An 18,675-nucleotide genomic window follows, 5' to 3' on the forward strand; every position below is an offset into this window, starting at 1 on the left:
ATACAACACCGTAATGATTTCTGACGCGAAGCATTCGTTCTCGATGCAACTCCGCCAGAGCTACCGAGATAGATATCCCCGCAAACTCCACTTGATTTACTATCGTTATCTGTAAGCATAAGTTGTATCCCCACGTTACTCCTCAGTTTGTCAATCCTGAAGAATTGTGCCATATGATAAGAGTTCTAGTGCTTGGAAATTGTTCCGTAATCCCCGAAGCTTATCGTGAAAAGTTATCTACTTTTTGCTTTTGAAGAAACAAGAGGACAACTAAACCTTTATACTCACATCTGCTGATCTAAACCATTAGTGTTATATGGTGATACAATGAATGTTTGACGCAAGTTCAATTCGCTTCCTACAACGGAATTGACAGGAGAATCTTACCACCATGGACCTCGAAAGCCCTCTGGTGTCCACCTTTGGTGCCATTGCAATAACCACAACATTACTTGCAGGAGTAGCAATCTGGTCTCTTTTCTTTTCAGGTCCAAAGACATTCGACTATCCCATCTATGGCGCCGAAGACGAAAAGCCCAGTACCCTGATGCGCAAATTTCAACATCAGGCGGACATTATTCTAGCTGATGCTTATAAAAAGGTAATGGCTCTTAGTGAAATTGTGTGAACCGGGTGTTACTTTTTTTTTCCTTTCGAGCACAGGGCTTTCGACTAACTTGGATTGAACGACAGTTTCGGGGCGGTATTTTCCAGCTGTATACACCGGATGGAGTTCGGCTCTTCCTGCCTAGAAAATATGCACAGGAACTCAAGGGATATGATCGGGAGGAATTGAGTGGCATGAAGGCATTGGCTGATGTGAGTATGGAGCAAATGTTTGCTAGACAGGTGCTGATGAACGTCAGCGCCATTTAGGTCAATATACTACCATCGACCATGAAAGTCCATACATGTTGAATGCCATCAAACTTGACCTAAACCAGAAATTAGGTATGTATCCCCAAACGATATTCCGACGAGGTTACTAAAGACGCTTGATGACTAGGACAATTTGTTACCGATGTACAAAATGAGGTTGCTCACGTTGTTGATGCTACATTCCCTGCTTGCGAAGGTAACATCTCCTTTTATCTGTTCATGAACCACAATCTTATAATCCATGCTTTGTTAGACTGGACACCTGTCAATTTGAACGATTTGCTCCTTCGAATTATCTCGCAAGCCTCAGCTAGGATATTCGTCGGCCCATCCCTCAATCGCAATAAAGAATGGTTAGATATGAGCGAGAAATTCGCGACAGATGTGATGATCGGAGGTGAAAAGCTGAAAGGCTGGCGCCCCATTCTTCGTCCCATTGCCCAATACCTTATTCCGGAAGTTCGGCGAATTCAAGCGGACCATGAAGAAGCATATCAAATGCTGCGTCCTGTTCTGGAGGCGAGAGACAAGGAGCAGGCTGAAATAGGAGACGCGTACATGAAACCAAATGACATGCTAGAGTGGATCAGAACTAGAGCCACCAAAAATAACGACAAATCAGTTGACTATCGCGAGCAGGCCAAAATTCAACTGCTGACCGCAACTGCAGCTATACACACGACCCGGCTCGCTACACTTCATGTCCTATTCGATTTGGCAGCTAGGCCGGAGTATATCGAGCCTCTTCGAGAGGAGCTTCAAGAGGTTCTGGCCGAGACCAATGGTGTCTTGACAAAACAAACTCTTACGCACCTGAAGAAGCTCGATAGTTTTATGAAAGAGTCTCAAAGACACAATCCCCCATCACTCGGTATGTGATTCCAAGTATGTTAGCGTATGTACTTACAGTACCAGCTAACAGCTATGCGCCCCAGCAACGTTCCAACGTAAAGTTCTAACCCCCGTCAAGCTCTCCAACGGTCTTGAACTGCCTGTGGGCGTTATTGTACAATGTAACACAGGCGTCCTTGATGAAGTGCCCGAGAGCTGGGGTGACCCTCACGCATTTGATGGATTGCGCTTCTACAAGTTGAGGAGTAAGCCAGAGGATGCTCACAAATACCAATTTGCTAGCATTTCTCTTGAGTCCATGGAATTTGGACTCGGCAAGGATGCCTGTCCCGGACGCTTCTTTGCCACGAATCAAATTAAGATCATTCTCGCGCACTTGATCTTCCACTATGATTTGGCTCTTGAGAAGCCCGAGGCCGGACGACCGAAGAATTTCATGTTTGAAGTCAATGTTTTGGCGGATCCTACAGCTAAATTGCTTTTGAAACGAAGGAGCTAGCATGCTAGACAGTCTAGAATTAGGTAGAGCAAGAACAAATCCAAAATCAAATCATCTAGAAACCCGTGAAGGATGGATCTTGAATTAGATGATGATTAAGTTATCGGTCAACTGGATATGAGGCGCAACTGATTATGCCTCATCTACCATTGCCTATCGTATATATTGATATCCGGTTATCAAAGTGTGCAGGGTTACATGCCCAAATATGCATAGACTAGATTTGACAGGGGTGCATAAGGAAAGATTGAGCTCCACCCCCGGTGCGTATTTGCATGTACGTGCGTATTCCCTTCAGCAACGGCATCTCAGCAGCGTATTCGTAATATTTTGTGCATCTAATGTTGAAGGCTTCGCAATTTGGATACGAGAGTAATCGTGACAAAAAACAAGAATCAGAAAAGGAGTCATTTCTCCGCATTCCTTTATTAGTAAATGCTGACAATTCCAAAACATGTTGGACCTAATTCTGCACGTAAGACTCCTTTAGGTTCTATTGCTAATTAAGTCCAAGTCAACTGTTATGAGTAGATAACCAACAACAATCTTTAATTCTTACTGTACCTTCAAATGAACTAGACTTAGGTTCTGCAGGTAAGACTCCTTTTGGGGTCCGTTGTTGACTAGTCGAGTCTGAGCCAATCTCCCAAGACCGAGTGACCCGGACTTGTATACACTATACGCACTTCTTGACGTACAGTTGATCCAAGAAGAACAATTGCTGCAGCATGCATAAGCCTAATTGATGAAGTCAACTTTAATCTTCTACTCGGAATGCTACCCAAGCTCCCAGAAGTCCATGTATATACCTCTTGAAATGCAACGATGGAACACGAACACTATCTGGTTGACTGTCACTTTCTCCTACTTGTCTCGTCTTAGTCCCCACCAGATGAGTAGTATGTAGATTGATCATCCCATCTTAACTCCTCGTCCAGTCGGATTCCTGTGCGGATTTGCCCCCAAACTCAGGTGCCGGTTACATCTGGAGTGGACCATGTATTGTCATTACTAGTCCCTGTTCTGTCCTTGCGTATTATTCATCTTATACGATATACGCATATGAGGATTTGAGTACTACCAGTGATCATGTGCATGGTTGCATTACGAGATAAACAAGCTGATTGAACATGATACGCCATATTGCAACAGCGGATAAGCCAGATTAACTACGAGGATCGCGTAAAAATGCCCAGCTGATAACGGAGTGCCTTGTCGTAGAAAAACGATAAGAAAGCTGGCTGCACGATACGATACAGGAATAGGATAAAATATCAAACTACCCTCCTAATAATCCATCAACTTCTTTTTTTTTGGTTTACAACGTACCAAAAGTACTAGACGAACATGGCTCCCGATATTGATAGAGTCGCAGAAGTGCCATCAGTGCAGCCTTCAAAGCTTGCTTCATCCTCTACAGCCCAGTCAAGCTATAAGGTAGAGCCAATCTCCGAGTTAGAGAAGAAGCAATTATTCTCCCGTATCGAGGGAAAGAAACTACTCGTCCCAGATTTGATATCACTACTTCCAGGATGGAGATACGGCTTACATCCAGATGTTGATCCGGTGAACGAAGAGATCGATGAATGGCTGAAGACGTGAATTGCTCCCCTCTTGGAACGTCCGTATCTTCAATAATAATGTTCAGGTCTGATTCAAATCAATGTACAATGTAGGGTCAAGGTTGAAGAAGTAAAGAAGATCAAACACCGAGCTCGAGGCAACTACACCTGGCTTACTGCAACATATTACTCGGATGCACCCAAGGAAAAATTGCTCCTTTTGTCACAATTTCTCTATTGGGTGTGTATCCCAACAAGAAAATCCTAGTAAAAGATACATGAATAACACTTTGCAGATCTTCTTCTGGGATGACGGTATGCCTAAGTCCATCAACTATTCAAAACTTGCTCGCCGTCAGAAAGCTCAATATAGCCATGCCATAGTTACGTTCTAACAAATAACTTCCATAACAGAGATTGACACCGGCGGTGAGCTCACCCAAGACCGCCAGGGGACAATCAAATGCTGCGAAGAGACGAATCAATGTGTCGAGGACTGCCTCGGCCCTAATCCCAACTTCACCCCTCCCCCAGGGTCTCGTCCTACGGTAGAAATGTTTTATCCTATTCTGGCAGAGTTCAGGCAGTCAATGGGTGCTGGTAAGTTCTCTTCACTCATTTGTCGTTCCAAACGGTATTGATGAATAATTTATATAGTTTCCGTTGAACGGCTACGAAAGGAGCTTCACGACTATATCAATGGCGTGTCGCGGGAGCAGTTTGTCCGACAAAGAGAGATCCTACCAACACCAGCAGAGCTATTCAAAATGCGATGTGATGACGTGGGTGTCATTCCCAGTATAACTCAGAACGAGTATGTGGAGCCCCAATTTCGTGCAGCACGTACGAAGTCGCAGCCTTGAGTAACAACCTTTTCCAGATATGCAATGGACTTTGAGCTTCCTCAATGGATACACGAACACGAGGCTATGCAAGAAGTGATTAAAGAAGTCACCCGTTTGACTATTTTGTCAGTGAACTTGGGAAGCTCAATTCTTTCTGGCATCAAGCTAATTTAGTGATATGGCAGGATTAACGATATTCTTTCCTTACAAAAGGAATTCGTAAGTATTGATCCGCAATTACAACAACGAAAGGGCCGAAGATCCTAACCCCTTATTCTTGTTGAACAGCGTGTCGGACAAGTTGAGAACATGGTTATTCTCTACATGTACCACGAAGGCCTTACCCTTGAGGAAGCCCTCGAAGTAATGCTGGAATTGATCCGCAAGCACTACGATCTTTGTACGGCTGCAGAGCAACGTGTGCCCAAGACAGGAGACGCAAAGCTCGATGCGGACGTGCAAACCTATATTGTCGGTTGCCGTGATTTGGCGATTGGCACAGCTTATTGGAGGTAAGTTGTTCTAGTCTCGTTCTTGAGCAGCATCAGTGCGGTTTTAACGGAGATGATATGATAGTTACAATTGCGAAAGATACTTCAAATTCCACCAGGTCAACGCGAACAGAGAAGTGTTGCTTGACATGTCTTATGTCTAAGTGCATGTTATTGAACTATACACAATGCATAGAGCAGATTAAATTCATTTTCCTCGCAAATTCTTTAATCTTTTTCTATTCATCACTTTCAATAATAATACTCTATGCTGCTGGTAATTTTGTTTTCCGGACTACGCTCTGGAATATCTTTGGCGGTGGCAACATCCACACTTTGAGCCGCAGTACCTGTCGCCAGCCCATTAACTTGACTGCTATGAGCGTCACTCACTGCAGATGGTGAATGGCTAGCATCAAAGGATTTGTTTTCCGGGGACATTCGTTGCGAATACACTCAACAGGTTGGGCCCAGAGGTTTCCATCGTGGAAACAAGCTAAACCTTAACCTCCGAAGGTTCGTTTACTAGCAAGGGAGATCTTCCGCTTAGCTTGCCGATGACCTACCCACCTTTTGATCAGTGCTGTCTTGTTCTTGTTCTTGGGACGGTGAGCCTTGATAGAGCGGTCAACCCTTTTTTATATGCTTTTGTAGCATGGCTCAGAAATGCGTTTTAAGGCGAGGACCTTTACATGCTTTCAAGCCGACGTAGCATCGAGAGCAATGGTTCTCCTTGGCAACGGTGGTCAGACCCAGGACTAAGAGATGCTAGGCTATTAGGCTGCTCCTTCGGCTGATCCTGACGGCGCGCGTAATCATTAGTGTAGAAGAAGATGCAGCGCGCGGATGTGATTGGCTGATCTAGAGCCGCCCGGGCTAAACCCAATCGAAACAAGCCCATCGCTCTAGCCTCTTTGGGGGTGCTCCAAGGCTGAGCTGGCAGACTTACGAAGGTCAATTTTAATCTTCTCGTGTGCTTTGCATAAGCTGGCTGTGCACGGTACGGATGCTGTCCGGTGTCTGCTCAGCTATGCTTGGATGTTTTTGTCTGGATAACTCATAAGGGGTTTTCTTTCTCACGGGCTGGTTTACATCGATGGTTGTCGAAGAAGATGCACTGATCGCCTCTACCACGATTGCCTCAGCATGAACAGACACTCCACGGTCACGCACATCACTCCGCTCCCATCGTCACACGTCTCGCGCGAATCTGTCCTTGCGCTTCTCCACGATCACTCAGCCATAATCACATTGAACCCTTTAGTTACGCACCACGCCCGTTGCGCACCCCCGTCGCACGCCTTGCCCGACGAACTCGACTCGGCCTGGTACGAGATAACCGACAGAATCGAGTATGTGCCCGGCACCGGACTAACCGTTGACGTAACCTATACCGCCTGCATGCACGACATCCCCAATGGCCTCCAAACACACGTCCACGCTCCAGCCGGTCTGGAGATGCGCGGCAAATGGCAGCTACTGGGCTGGCTGCCGGGCGAGGAACGCTCCGCCTTCGAAATCGGCGCCGAACAGCACCAAATTCCGAAAGAAGGGCTCTACTTGCGCGAAGACTGCGAGATGAAGTGCAATGTCCTTCTGACCCCGTTTGTGAAGAGAAACATCCAGAAATCGCATAAGCTGCTGGTCGAGAAACTCGTGGAACGGGCAGGCCACTTGACGCTGCGCCAATCTCTGCATATCGTCAGCTCGCAAAGCAATCTGAGACAGTTGTCCACGGGCAGTTCCAGTGAATCAGCGTCGAAATGGAGTCATCATCAAGAACATGTGGACTGTCTCGAAACACCGGACAACGCCTCACAAAAATTCAATGAGCAGCGACAACGAGCCGCGCTCCAGTGGCAGGCCAATAGCTACTCGGTGTCTGTGACGGGGGGCAAACAGCGGGAGCGAGCAGCAGCGTCGCAACCGTCGCTTATTGACCATAATTCTGCCTCGTTAACGAGGAGAGGTCGTTCCCAGTCTCCTGCTTATTCTCTCGTCAAGACGTCGCTAGGGTCGTCGAAACGGTGTCCCTCTGAAGGCGCTTCTCGGCGTCGTAACGAGTCGCCTGCCTCGTTTCCGTCGAGTGCTTCTTCGCGAGGTGCATCGCGGGCTCGATCGTCGTCGTGGAGGAAGAGGATGGGAAGGGATACTACGCCGGATATTGGCGAGATGGCGAGCTAGTTTATCTCCCTTCCCACCAACATTTATTAAGCTTTCCATATTTCTTTCTTGAATCTGTACCACTATGTAATTCTTTTTTACCTTTTGTTTATTGTTCTTCTGGAGTTTGGGGTTGCACATACATCTAACGCATGGGTGGTGGTGGATAGCGGTCACATTATACAACAAGAATAAGAATAATCGTAGATCCTATTTTCCCATTATTGGTGCATGTGAACACGATCTCACGATCTCCATAAATTTTACTTCTAATTAATCTAATTGCTTATCTATATTAATTGCAGCCAATATAACCGACCCCTACTAGTCATCCAGGGTCGCGCTATAAGCACGACCCCTTACCCATCCACACTATTGATCAGACACGGTAGACGCGCTTTAGCTGCCGAAGATAGGATTTTAAGAAAGCGCCTTCAAGCCAGTCTACCAATTCCACTACTTGTTTCTTGTATTGGCTTTCCCAACAAAGGTTAGATAATCAGAGAGGTTGTGCTTAACTAGTACCAGAAATATATTAATTAAATCCGCACATCACTACTTCGTCCAATCACAAGCCCTCTACTAGCTAAAAAAGCACACCATGCCCTTTTCCGCCTAGCCACAAAATAGACATAAAAGCCTCAGGCCACAAACAACAAACTATCCTCTCTATACTCAACAAATGTATTCATTTTTGCCCGCACATGGTCGCCGTAGATAATGCCCTTATTGACATTGCTTTCATCCGCATCAACGGATTGCACAAGACAGTTCTCGCCGGGCTCAAAGAAGAAAGGTACGCTAAAGCGGCCAAACTTTAACGCCTCTTCTTCTTTGTCTTCCTGTTGCTGTTGCTGTTGTTTGCGAGACGTCCTTGAAGGCGGAGCGCGGACACGATGCATTGTAGCCACAAATCGTCCTCCGGATACTTGCGCCATGAGATCGCCGATGTTCACGACCAGAGATTCGGGGACGTAGGGAGCCGGGACCCATTTGCCGGATGAGTCTTGGACTTCGAGACCGCCGGTCGAATCTTGGTGGAGGAGGGTTAGCATGCCACTGTCTGTGTGGGGGGTGCAGCTGAGTTTGACGGGATCAGAGAGAACGGGAGGCGGTGTTGAGGTGTCATCCGTAGATGGAGGGTAATGGAGTAGCCGTAGTGTGCTGAGCGAGTCGGTCAAGTATGCACTGAAGAAGTCAGCTGGCTTGTCCAGAGACAAGGCCACTAGTGATAGAATATCGGACGATAAGCTTTGTAGTTCCGAGTACAACTGTTCCAGGCGACTTCGAGATGGGTATGTGTTTTGGCTGGGCCAGACGTTTGCTTCGGTCAAGTCGAAACTTGAACTCTTGCTCGACTTGGAATCTTTCGGCATGGCTACCACTGGGCCTATCTCGAAGCCTTCTTTCAGATTGTCTGAAGCCAGGTTTGGCTGAAGAGGGAAGTATCTTCAGTGAATAGAATACTAATTAGTTTTAGACAACGAGAAGATACGTCAGCTTGTCAAAGACTTGCCCCCTGTAGGTATTCTTATTGTCCGGCTGAAAAGAGGCTTTGGCTAACTTCATCTTCTCCTGAAGAGGGAGGTTGAAAAACTCCAATGCCAGACCAAAGACATCAGCATGCTTTAAGCTCAACGGCGTATTGACCAGGTATGCGAACCCTGTCGTAGCAAAGACATTGTAAAGCTGTTTGCTCAGACCTACGCGATCAGACTCCGATAATCCCGATGGATTACAGAGGGGCGCAAGATCGACTATGGGCAGAGATGCGAATGTGGTTGACATGATAATAGTTTATACCTAAAAAGTCTTTGATTGTTCCCAGCTTCGCGGGTGGAAAGACCGGAAAGGGTCCTTATATACTCGTCCATTTCGTCTTCATGACTCAAGGCATGGGACACGAGCATACCTCCTCCATAAGCCAAGCCATGTCCTCAGTGGAAAGCTCGGTACCAGATACCCACGCAAACAGGCTCGAGCTTGCTGGTACGGCCCTTTCATGCACCTCTGGTCCAGAAATCACTTCCACATCAAGTAATTTCATCCTGAAGTCCGATCACGTGAGCGGACTTGACGATAGCAGTCAGGGTTAACAGCCAAGGCAGCCAGTGAGAGGAATGACGAGTGCACTGATCAGACTTGGCCATTGGGGATTCCGTGGTAGCAGCTCCGGTCTTGACCCTTGTGTCACCCCGCAAAAGGCATCCATGGCTATTTGCATATAGATAAGCCAATCAGTCTTCGGCGCAGCATTTATCGGAATGAACACACAGCGCGGAGGAGAATGAAGAATTGGGTCCGTAGCGTGTTCGTACGATCGGACTTAAGACTGATGGTCCGGCCTCGAATGGCTCACACGTGATCAGGCAGGCTGCCACATTCCCCCGGATAAAAAGCACAGCCAGCCAGCCAGCCAGCCTCTCGTCGTCTACCCACGGCAAATGCGAGTCTTCATTAGACGGCTCTTCTCCTCGCCCTGGCGGCGGGTTAACGGCGCTGCTCCGCGCTCATCTTCCTCGACGCTTAGCCCGCGCAGCATGTCGTCTTCCACCTCGGCCATTCTCTACGCGCTCACCGTCTCGGCCTCCCCGACCACGCCCGCCATCCCCGACGACGCGACCAGCAAGCCGCATCATGGCAAAGACCGATTCCACAACCCTTGGGAGTACGCACGCCAGTTGATATGATAGATGTTTACTGACACAATGTACCACGGGCAGCTCGTGGGTTGAATTCGGCCGCTTGGACGTTCCCAAGGCCATGATTAGGTGGGTCCCCAGCCAAACCCTGAAGATCAACAACTCAATGCTTAGATAATATGCAGCCGAGTCCTGTCCGGAGAAGCCAACAAGCCTGATACAACACCGCCCACCGTGCCTGTGCAAACACCGACCTTCCTCCCCTCCCGCGACACGCCCAAGCTGCGAGCCACCTGGCTCGGCCATGCCTGCTACTACGTCGAGTTCCCCGGCGGCCTCCGCGTGCTGTTTGACCCTGTCTTTGAGGACCGCTGCTCGCCCTTCTCATGGCTCGGTCCCAAGCGATACACGAAAGCGCCCTGCGAGGTCACCGAAATTCCAACCATCGACGTGGTCGTCATATCGCACAACCATTACGACCACCTCTCGCTGCCCACCGTCAAGGCAATTGCGAAGAAACACTCCAATTGCCATTTTTTCGTGCCCCTGGGCAATGCCTCGTGGTTCCGTAAGGCCGGAATATCCAAGGTGACCGAACTCGACTGGTGGGATCAGCGCGATGTGACTCTCTCGCCGACAACCAAACAACCGCAGACAGTCACCGAACCCGATGCGCCGGCTACAAAGAGCGCAGATATTGTGGGCCGCATCAGCTGTCTGCCATGCCAGCATATAGCTGCCCGGAGCCCGTTCGATCTTGCCAAGACTCTGTGGGCGTCCTGGGCGATAGAGTCCGGCGGCCAAAAGGTCTTTTTTGGAGGGTACGTTGATATGCTTTGCTGTTGATTCGAAGCTGACTCTCTCTCTTCATAGCGACACCGGCTACAGAGCAGTGCCGAACTTGAAAGGTGTAGTAGATGACCACGCCCCCGAGTACGATTTCCCAACCTGTCCCGCGTTCAAACAAATAGGCGAACTGAGGGGCCCTTTCGACCTCGGGCTCATCCCAATTGGCGCATACTCCCCTCGATGGGTGATGAGTTGTATGCATGCCGACCCCCACGATGCCGTCAACATCTTCCAAGACACGCAATGCAAGAAAGCCATGGGCATACATTGGGGGACGTGGGTTCTGACCGAAGAAGACGTGATGGAGCCGCCGAAGAAGCTGAAGGAGGCTTTGAGGCGATTTGATATTCCCGAAACGGGTGTGTTTGACGTATGCGATATAGGAGAAAGTCGAGAATTCTAGTTTCGACGGAGAAAGAGGGAGTTATTGTATATTGCGAGGCGTACATATAACGCGACTCATGTTTTGGATATCTTGAACGTGTTGATCTAGATCTACTCGCCAGACTATATTCTGCAATTGTACTTATAGACTTATAGTGTTAGTTCCTTACTTCACGAAGCGACTTTTGTCATTGTCTGCGCTTGATTGTTATATTTCAATGAACACTATCAAAGTCTGGGCCGGACTTAGAGCGGAGTTACTGGCACTAGCGCAGTTGCCTAGTGCCGCCTACCCCAAGGCTCAACTTGAGCTTATTGCCATGCATGACATCGATGGGGCCGTAGTTAGATGGCTTCACTGCCTGACATTTCACACGCAGTCTATATTCATTCATTGACGCGATGAATGAATCGGAACAGCGGTATGTGACTGTGCCCGGAGCCCTCTGAGATAGAGGAGGACTAGTCACACTAACCACCCAACCCCCAGAACCGTCTCCGCGCGGCACAAGAAAGCATGCACCGAATGCAGACAGCAGAAGGTTAGTCTTTCCCCCCCCCCCAAACTACATGGCCTCGGACTAACGTGGAGCATAAACTATGATAAAGGCTAAATGCGATGCGTATATGAACCCAGATGCGCCGTGCTCGCGCTGTCGAAAAGTCGGGGCAACCTGCGTCATTTCAGATCCCTTCAAACGCGAACACAAGCGGAAGTGAGTCTGGCCCAGCAATGACCCGTTGCGCGAACAAATTGGTTTCTCTAAAACGATAAATAGACGACTGTCCCAACTTGAGCGCGAAGCTGAAGATCTACGCAAGAGACTACATGGCAATCATCATGGCGCAATGATCTCGCCTGTTGGCGCCTTGAACGTGACGACAGAGACGAGCAGGACTCCACAGAGTTTAGGGTCCTTGACACCAGATACTTCTCCCTCGCAGTCTATAGATCCTCCATTTTCAACACAACCGATTTCAATAAACGCCCGTCCCACACCGGTTGTGTTACCGGCACCATCCGGGGTTAGAAACGATGGACCAACTCAGGCAAGGACATTAAAAGGAACGCAGGTAGAAGCATGTGAAATAAATGATATTTTCCAACTGTTAGTACTCATTAGTCGTCCAGGAAAAGCTTGCTTTCGAATGCTGATCTGAAAATATAGCTTCTTTCAGGATTACGCGCCGTTCTTGCCGATTCTGGACCCTGCGATGAGCCCCAATGGGTACTATGAGCAGTCGCCTCTCTTATTCTGGACAGTTATCCTCGTCGCAAGTCGAAGTTATAACAAAAACCCCACGCTGTTTCCCACCCTGGCCGACCCTGTTTTTGAGATGATGCTCCTATCAATGAAGTCCAACTCGACGCCCGTGTTGAAGATCCAGTCATTTTTGCTTTTTTTGACTTGGCCATTACCCATACTCGAAGTACCTTTTCCTCTTTGTGGCTGGCTATTAAACCTGGCCATGCAGAATGGACTTCATATGCCTATGGCCAGCCACGAATTCGGGCGCAATGCGAGATCATCGGCACTAGAGCCCTCGCGTGCTAATAAAAGCGTATTGACCATGGACATGCAACGCCGATCCGAGCTCTGGGCGTATTGTATTGTTGTGTATCAACGGTAAGGAATCGTTGTCTTGACGCATATATACAAACTAACGTTGATAATAGTGCATGCTTGCAAAAAGGCCAGCCACCTCGAGCAATGCTAGGTCTTGTCCCCGAGTCTGGACAGCATTTATGCTACCAAGTCCCGCCGATATTGGCTCTTCAGTTACGATGTTTGGATATCGTGTCCAAATGCTCGACATCAATATTTGCTGCCGGGGTGCGAAATACATCGTTTGAACATGAGCGGTCAATGAGCATTCTCATACGAGCTCACGAGAGCCAACTCAATGACATGGTATCGCAACTTCCCCCGAGTGAGTAGTTTTGTTTTTATATATGTAATTTTTGTTGTTGTTGTTGTGCTAAATCCTTCGCAGATCATAACACCCTTTACCCGACTATTGCGCGTTTGCAAATTCAAGTGTTCTATCTCTACAAAGATCTAACTGGGTCGTTCAACGACTGCTTTCTACGACTAGCAAACACAGCATGCAGCGTAATCGAGCACATGAAGGTTTTATTCAACCAGCCAGAGGCATACGTAGCTAGTCCGGTTTTCGCGACAAACGGTATGATCCTGGCATGCGCCTGTTTACTTCGACTATTAAAGAGTTCAATGGCATCCAAGATAGACGCCGAGAGGGCAAAGCATTACCTGTTCACGGGAATCACGACAATGAAAAACGCGATTCTCGACCAAAACGACCTGGCGGCAAAGTGTTCTCGCGCCATGAACCAGGTGTGGAACAGCTCCAAGGCCTTTCGCAAAAGCGATGGCAGCGAGTATTCTACACTGCGCATCCGCAGTCGTCTTGTCATGTCGCCAGTCATTGATCTGGCGTGGTGGTGGCGCGAGGAGTTTGAGCCCGAGGAGGTCGCGCAGAGGCTCGAGGCGGAAAAGGAAGGTAAGAAAGATGATCCAATCATTTTTCCATTAATATAACCGGCAAAATGCTCACACATTTACACTTTTTCGCTGCAGCCAATAAGCGGGACGACGGCGGCGATGTATCCATGCTTGGCCCGTCCGATGTGGAGGAATTCCAGTTCTTGAACGACGAGTTCCTCACCGACTTTGAATGGGCATTGACCAGCGACATCCTGCTTCCCACCGGCGGCTTTGTGGATATGGGATGGCCGGGTTCGAGCAGCGCAGAGCTTAGCTTGCCCTTAGTGTAATCGCCACACTTTGTCGGCTGGTCGGCTTCACATGATAATCAATGCGCATATTCAATGGTGTACGGAGTAGGTTTGTGCCGGGCTTCTAGAAGGCTGGCAGACTTTTCTAACAATGCTTCAGTTATAAGGATCCACCGCGGTGTGCATGCATGACTCGTTGTGCACGCAACATCTTGGTGCGATTCCGCGAAGGCGTAGGCGCTAGCTACGATCACGAGCAATTTGGACCTATGGTAACAACGCCCCCCTACGCCCAAAAGTCGTTATCGCGATGCTTGTCCTTGATTCATGATAACCCGCTGACACTCCGTACGGCCACCCCTACCAAAAACCGAGAATAACCGCCGATACGAAATGCATGGTCTTGTGCCTCTGTGGCGGCGTCGGGGCTATCAATCGACGCTCTTGCGAACGGACCTCTCTCTGGTTTTATTCTTAAATCATGCAATTTTTATGCATTTTGAGGCGGAAGATGCCCACGAATTGCCTGATCGGGCTAGCAGAACAGATACACATAGTCATACCCTATGATTCCCTATCCATGCCAAAGTGACAGAGGCGTTTTCCGATCTTAATAAAGAGAGTGGCATGTCTTGGTTAGATTAAGAGATTGTCTATTCCATAGATAATGTAAATGCTAATAAATTGTCCTGTCATTTTTTAGTTCGACTTCGCAAATTGCAGCTAAATCGAGATAGCAGCCCGAACCGAACCTAACATAAAAAGTTATTTATCCACCAATTAATAGTATTGCGACCTCTACCACAAAGGACGTGCAACCCTCTCTGTTCGCAATGATCTAAGGAGATGTAGGGGGCTAGTGGCACAAAGAAAATGGATATATTCCCTGGACGTTGCAATGAATGCGAATGTACTCCGTATGCAATGCAGCCTGTCTCACCTTTTGGGGCTTGAGATCGAAAGCAAATTCATTATTTTTTAATTATTTTTTTATTTTTAGCGTGCAATTACCCAGAGCAGACTAGTCCGCCTGGGGACTGCGACCCTAAGTGGAGCTAAGCTCTGCCAAGAATTAGCTCGAGCCAATCAGCGAGTGCCGTCGGCGCAAACGCACATGCAAGCTTCGCCAAGCAGCCAATGGCGTGCGCGCCGCTTATCTTGCGAGCTTCCCTGGCCCGGCGCTAGTGGTGCGTTGGCATCGGCTTTCTCTAATATCAAGTGCATAAGGGACCGGGAGTGTGCGTACTGGGCCGCGTCAGTTAGTGCAGAAAACTATGAATGAACGCGTTGCATAGCATGGCATTGCCGTACAATTGCATTGTGCCGTTCGTTGTTAGACTGTGAGGCGAATGTATGCAAGCTTGATGCTAATAGTATATACTCATACTCGTGCTATGTATGTATGTACTACGGAGAACGCCGTGCAGCTGAAGTACTAGAGCTAGGGCACGGTTAGTGTGCGACGCTACTACCCCAGGTCCCCTCTGCGCGTCGCTCGGGAGTCGGTTGGACGCCGGGCGCCACTTTTTTTGTGCCTTTTTAACCCTAACATTGCAGGGTTGCGCCACTGAACTTGGGTTACATCTTGCCACCTTCCTGATGGAGCCGGCCAGTATCTCTGCTGCTGCACAGTGAATGACTGGAATCTTATGTATCAGGCTACTTGTCCGAGTCGCCAATTAGGAAGGAGGCCACGTCGCGCGCTTGATTCGTCGACGATGGTCCATGCCAAGCACGCGCCTGCCATTGGCCAATCACGTGGCGGCTGACTGCCAAAGGATAATATATTAGCCTCAATATTCATGGGCACAATCATTAATTGCTGATTATTCGGTGCTGTGATGATGATGATGATGATAATATGATAATATGATAATATGATAATAATAATAATAATAATAATAATAATAATAATAATAATAATAATCATAATAATAATCAGAATAATAATCAGAATAATAATCCTATAGATTACAGAGACTACTATCAGTGGGGAGGAAAACCAGGGCTAGCTTATCTCGTATGTAAAGCCAGCCGGAGCATTATAACTCGATCGCAAGATGGGCAACTACCACGTTGGCTTGGGGTGGGACCTGCCGTCGTGCTCCCTTCCTTCGTTCCTTCCTTGCATGTGCATATAAACAGATCTCTCGCCTCTCCTCTTCCTTCTCTCTTCATCCCACCGTTTTACTCCCTCTCCCCCCCCCCCCCCCCCCCCCCCCCAATCTCGGTCAAGTTCAGTCTGCTTCACTCCAAGCATGGCGGACCAGACCCTCGACGAGAAGGTCGCTGAGCCCACCGTGGCCGTCACCACTGGCGCCACCGTGGGTGACGCTGAGGAGGCTTTGGCGCACGTCAAGAACCTCAAGAAGCAGCACATGTGGGACCCCAACCTGCCAACCGACATCTACGACGAGATCGACGAGGCCCTGCAGGGGGACGTGAACACCACCAACGTCGCGGCCGAGTTGATGGAGAACTCGCCCTACCCAGAGGTCCGCGCTGCCATCCCCAACTACGACGAGGGTGGCCACAGCAACACCATCCGCGCCTGGGTCATTGGCTTGGTCTTGTCCACCATTGGCTCTGGCCTGAACATGCTCTTCTCCATGCGTGACCCTTACATCGTCATCCCCAGTTACGTCGCCCAGGTCGTCGCCTACCCGATTGGCAAGGCCTGGGAGAAGGTCATGCCCGACCGCGAGTACAGTATCTTTGGCCTCAAGTTCAACTTGAACCCGGGCCCCTTCAGCAAGAAGGAGCATGCCATTACCGTCATCATGGCCAACGCCACCTTTGGTGGTGGTGCCGCCTATTCCACCGATGTGCTCCTCGCCCAGCGCGCTTTCTACGGCCAGAACTTTGGCTGGGGCTTTGAACTCCTCATGACCATCTCCACGCAGATGTTGGGATTCGGCATTGCTGGTTTCTTCACCACGTTCCTCGTCACCCCCGCTGCCATGATTTGGCCCGCAAACTTGATCAACGGCAGTTTGTTCAACGCTTTGCACGACCACCGCCGTCCCGACCCCGCCAAGACTAACGGCTGGTCCATCGGCAAGTACCGCTTGTTCCTTTACACGATGATCGGGTCCTTCGTCTGGTACTGGTTCCCAGGCTATATTGCTCCTTTCCTCAGTGTCTTTGCCTGGATTACCTGGATCAAGCCCAACAGCCCCGTCGTCAACCAGTTGTTCGGTGGATGGAGTGGTCTCTCCCTGCTCCCCATGACCTTTGACTGGACCCAGATCTCGGGCTTCAACTTCTCCCCTCTAATCACCCCATGGTTCGGTATTGCCAACACCCTCATTGGATTGTTTGCCTGGTTCTGGGTCGTTACCCCTGCCATCCACTACAGCAAGCTTTACTACAACGAGTACTTGCCTATCAGTGACTCCGCCAGCTACGACAACACTGGTAATACCTACAACGTCACCCGTATCCTGAATCCTGATTACACCTTCAACCTTCAGGCCTACAAGGAATACTCACCTCTGTTCCTGTCCACCACATTCATGCTGTGCTATGGCCTGTCCTTTGCATCGATTGTTGCTGTCGTGACCCACACCATCTTGTTCCATGGCAAGGAACTGTGGGTTCGTTTCAAGAACATGGGCAAAGAGGAGGAGGACGTTCACGGCCGCCTCATGGCTCGCTTCAAGCCTGTTCCCATGTGGTGGTATGGCGCCATTACTCTGGTTATGATTGGTGTTTCTCTCGGTGTCATTCTCGGCTGGGAAACCCATCTGTCTTGGTGGGCATTCTTCGTATCTCTCATCATCTGTGTTGTCTGGTTCGTTCCTTGCGGTATCGTCCAGGCCACTACCAACATTCAAATCGGTCTGAATGTCATCACTGAGTTCCTTGTCGGTTACATACAACCAGGACGTCCCATGGCCATGATGTTGTTCAAGACCTATGGATATATTTCCATGTTCCAGGGCTTGTTCTTCTTGCAAGATCAGAAGCTTGGTCATTACATGAAGGTTCCGCCACGAGTCACCTTTGCTGCTCAGATGGTCTCTTGTCTCTGGTCGTCCATTGTGCAAATCGCTGTCATGGAGTGGGCCTTGGGTGCCATCTCTAACGTTTGCGCTGCCGACCAGGTCAACAACTTCAGCTGCCCCAACGGTCGTGTCTTCTTCAACGCGTCCATTATCTGGGGTGTCATTGGTCCACAGCGTATCTTCTCGCCCGGGCAGATGTACTCGCCTATCATGTGGTTCTGGCTTGCCGGTTTCATTCTCCCTGTCTTGATCTACTTCGGCGCTCGCGCTTTCCCCAAATCCCCCATCCGCTACCTCAACGCTCCTATCATTTTCGGTGGCACTGCCCTTATCCCGCCTGCCACTCCCCTCAACTATCTCTCCTGGGGTATCGTTGGTTTCATCTTTAACAAGTGGATCAAAGACCGCTGGCGAGGATGGTGGATGACATACAACTACGTGTTCAGTGCAGGCTTAGATGTCGGCCTGGATCTGTGCACCATCCTCCTCTTCGTTGCTCTGCAATTGTGGAACCACAATATGCCGAGCTGGTGGGGAGTGTCGGTTGCTGATAACACTATGGATGCGCAGGATACCGCTGTCCAAGTTACCGGCGTCAAGTTTGGACCTTCGAGTTGGTAAACTCGAGTTTTCTTTTTTATTTATCAGTTTCGTTATGTTCTCGATGAAAACAACTGAAATGAGAAGGTGGGGGAAGAAGAGTGGATTGTTTTATTATGTGATGGCTGGAATGAAGATAATTAA

At 48.9% G+C, this 18,675-nt stretch overlaps 6 protein-coding genes across 6 annotated transcripts, besides 2 other annotated features; 5 read left to right on the plus strand and 1 right to left on the minus strand.

Annotated features, from left to right (window-relative positions):
• Nucleotides 1-391: 391 nt before the first annotated feature.
• UA08_01834 (hypothetical protein) lies at nucleotides 392-2,230 on the plus strand (the record flags this gene model as incomplete). Its single annotated transcript, XM_020261542.1, has 5 exons — nucleotides 392-601; nucleotides 694-819; nucleotides 867-951; nucleotides 1,007-1,750; nucleotides 1,815-2,230. 5 exons carry the CDS (start codon nucleotides 392-394, stop codon nucleotides 2,228-2,230), a joined length of 1,581 nt encoding a protein of 526 aa, XP_020122995.1.
• A 1,347-nt stretch (nucleotides 2,231-3,577) lies between these two features.
• UA08_01835 (hypothetical protein) lies at nucleotides 3,578-5,292 on the plus strand (the record flags this gene model as incomplete). The annotated part of the gene is made up of 9 exons (XM_020261543.1): nucleotides 3,578-3,828; nucleotides 3,907-4,033; nucleotides 4,089-4,107; nucleotides 4,207-4,392; nucleotides 4,450-4,606; nucleotides 4,673-4,762; nucleotides 4,823-4,856; nucleotides 4,926-5,149; nucleotides 5,229-5,292. The coding sequence occupies 9 exons, from the start codon at nucleotides 3,578-3,580 to the stop codon at nucleotides 5,290-5,292; spliced, it is 1,152 nt and encodes a 383-aa protein (XP_020122994.1).
• A 982-nt stretch (nucleotides 5,293-6,274) lies between these two features.
• UA08_01836 (hypothetical protein) lies at nucleotides 6,275-7,312 on the plus strand (the record flags this gene model as incomplete). Its single annotated transcript, XM_020261544.1, has 1 exon — nucleotides 6,275-7,312. The coding sequence occupies one exon, from the start codon at nucleotides 6,275-6,277 to the stop codon at nucleotides 7,310-7,312; it is 1,038 nt and encodes a 345-aa protein (XP_020122993.1).
• A 337-nt stretch (nucleotides 7,313-7,649) lies between these two features.
• Nucleotides 7,650-7,742: a repeat region (Identified by RepeatMasker using a combination of RepBase library and repeat library created with RepeatScout).
• Nucleotides 7,743-7,932: 190 nt separating this feature from the next.
• UA08_01837 (hypothetical protein) lies at nucleotides 7,933-9,079 on the minus strand (the record flags this gene model as incomplete). The annotated part of the gene is made up of 2 exons (XM_020261545.1): nucleotides 7,933-8,740; nucleotides 8,787-9,079. 2 exons carry the CDS (start codon nucleotides 9,077-9,079, stop codon nucleotides 7,933-7,935), a joined length of 1,101 nt encoding a protein of 366 aa, XP_020122992.1.
• Nucleotides 9,080-9,831: 752 nt separating this feature from the next.
• Nucleotides 9,832-13,963, plus strand: UA08_01838 (hypothetical protein; the record flags this gene model as incomplete). Its single annotated transcript, XM_020261546.1, has 13 exons — nucleotides 9,832-9,959; nucleotides 10,015-10,062; nucleotides 10,119-10,754; nucleotides 10,807-11,141; nucleotides 11,323-11,510; nucleotides 11,587-11,588; nucleotides 11,657-11,708; nucleotides 11,776-11,882; nucleotides 11,946-12,275; nucleotides 12,336-12,794; nucleotides 12,845-13,098; nucleotides 13,162-13,689; nucleotides 13,767-13,963. 13 exons carry the CDS (start codon nucleotides 9,832-9,834, stop codon nucleotides 13,961-13,963), a joined length of 3,264 nt encoding a protein of 1,087 aa, XP_020123005.1.
• Nucleotides 13,964-15,744: 1,781 nt separating this feature from the next.
• Nucleotides 15,745-15,887: a repeat region (Identified by RepeatMasker using a combination of RepBase library and repeat library created with RepeatScout).
• Nucleotides 15,888-16,182: 295 nt separating this feature from the next.
• UA08_01839 (hypothetical protein) lies at nucleotides 16,183-18,552 on the plus strand (the record flags this gene model as incomplete). Its single annotated transcript, XM_020261548.1, has 1 exon — nucleotides 16,183-18,552. The coding sequence occupies one exon, from the start codon at nucleotides 16,183-16,185 to the stop codon at nucleotides 18,550-18,552; it is 2,370 nt and encodes a 789-aa protein (XP_020123004.1).
• Between the last annotated feature and the right edge of the window lie 123 nt (nucleotides 18,553-18,675).

The sequence above is a fragment of the Talaromyces atroroseus genome (genome assembly GCF_001907595.1).
Source record: "Talaromyces atroroseus strain IBT 11181 chromosome Unknown scaffold_1, whole genome shotgun sequence".
NCBI lineage: Eukaryota > Fungi > Ascomycota > Eurotiomycetes > Eurotiales > Trichocomaceae > Talaromyces > Talaromyces atroroseus.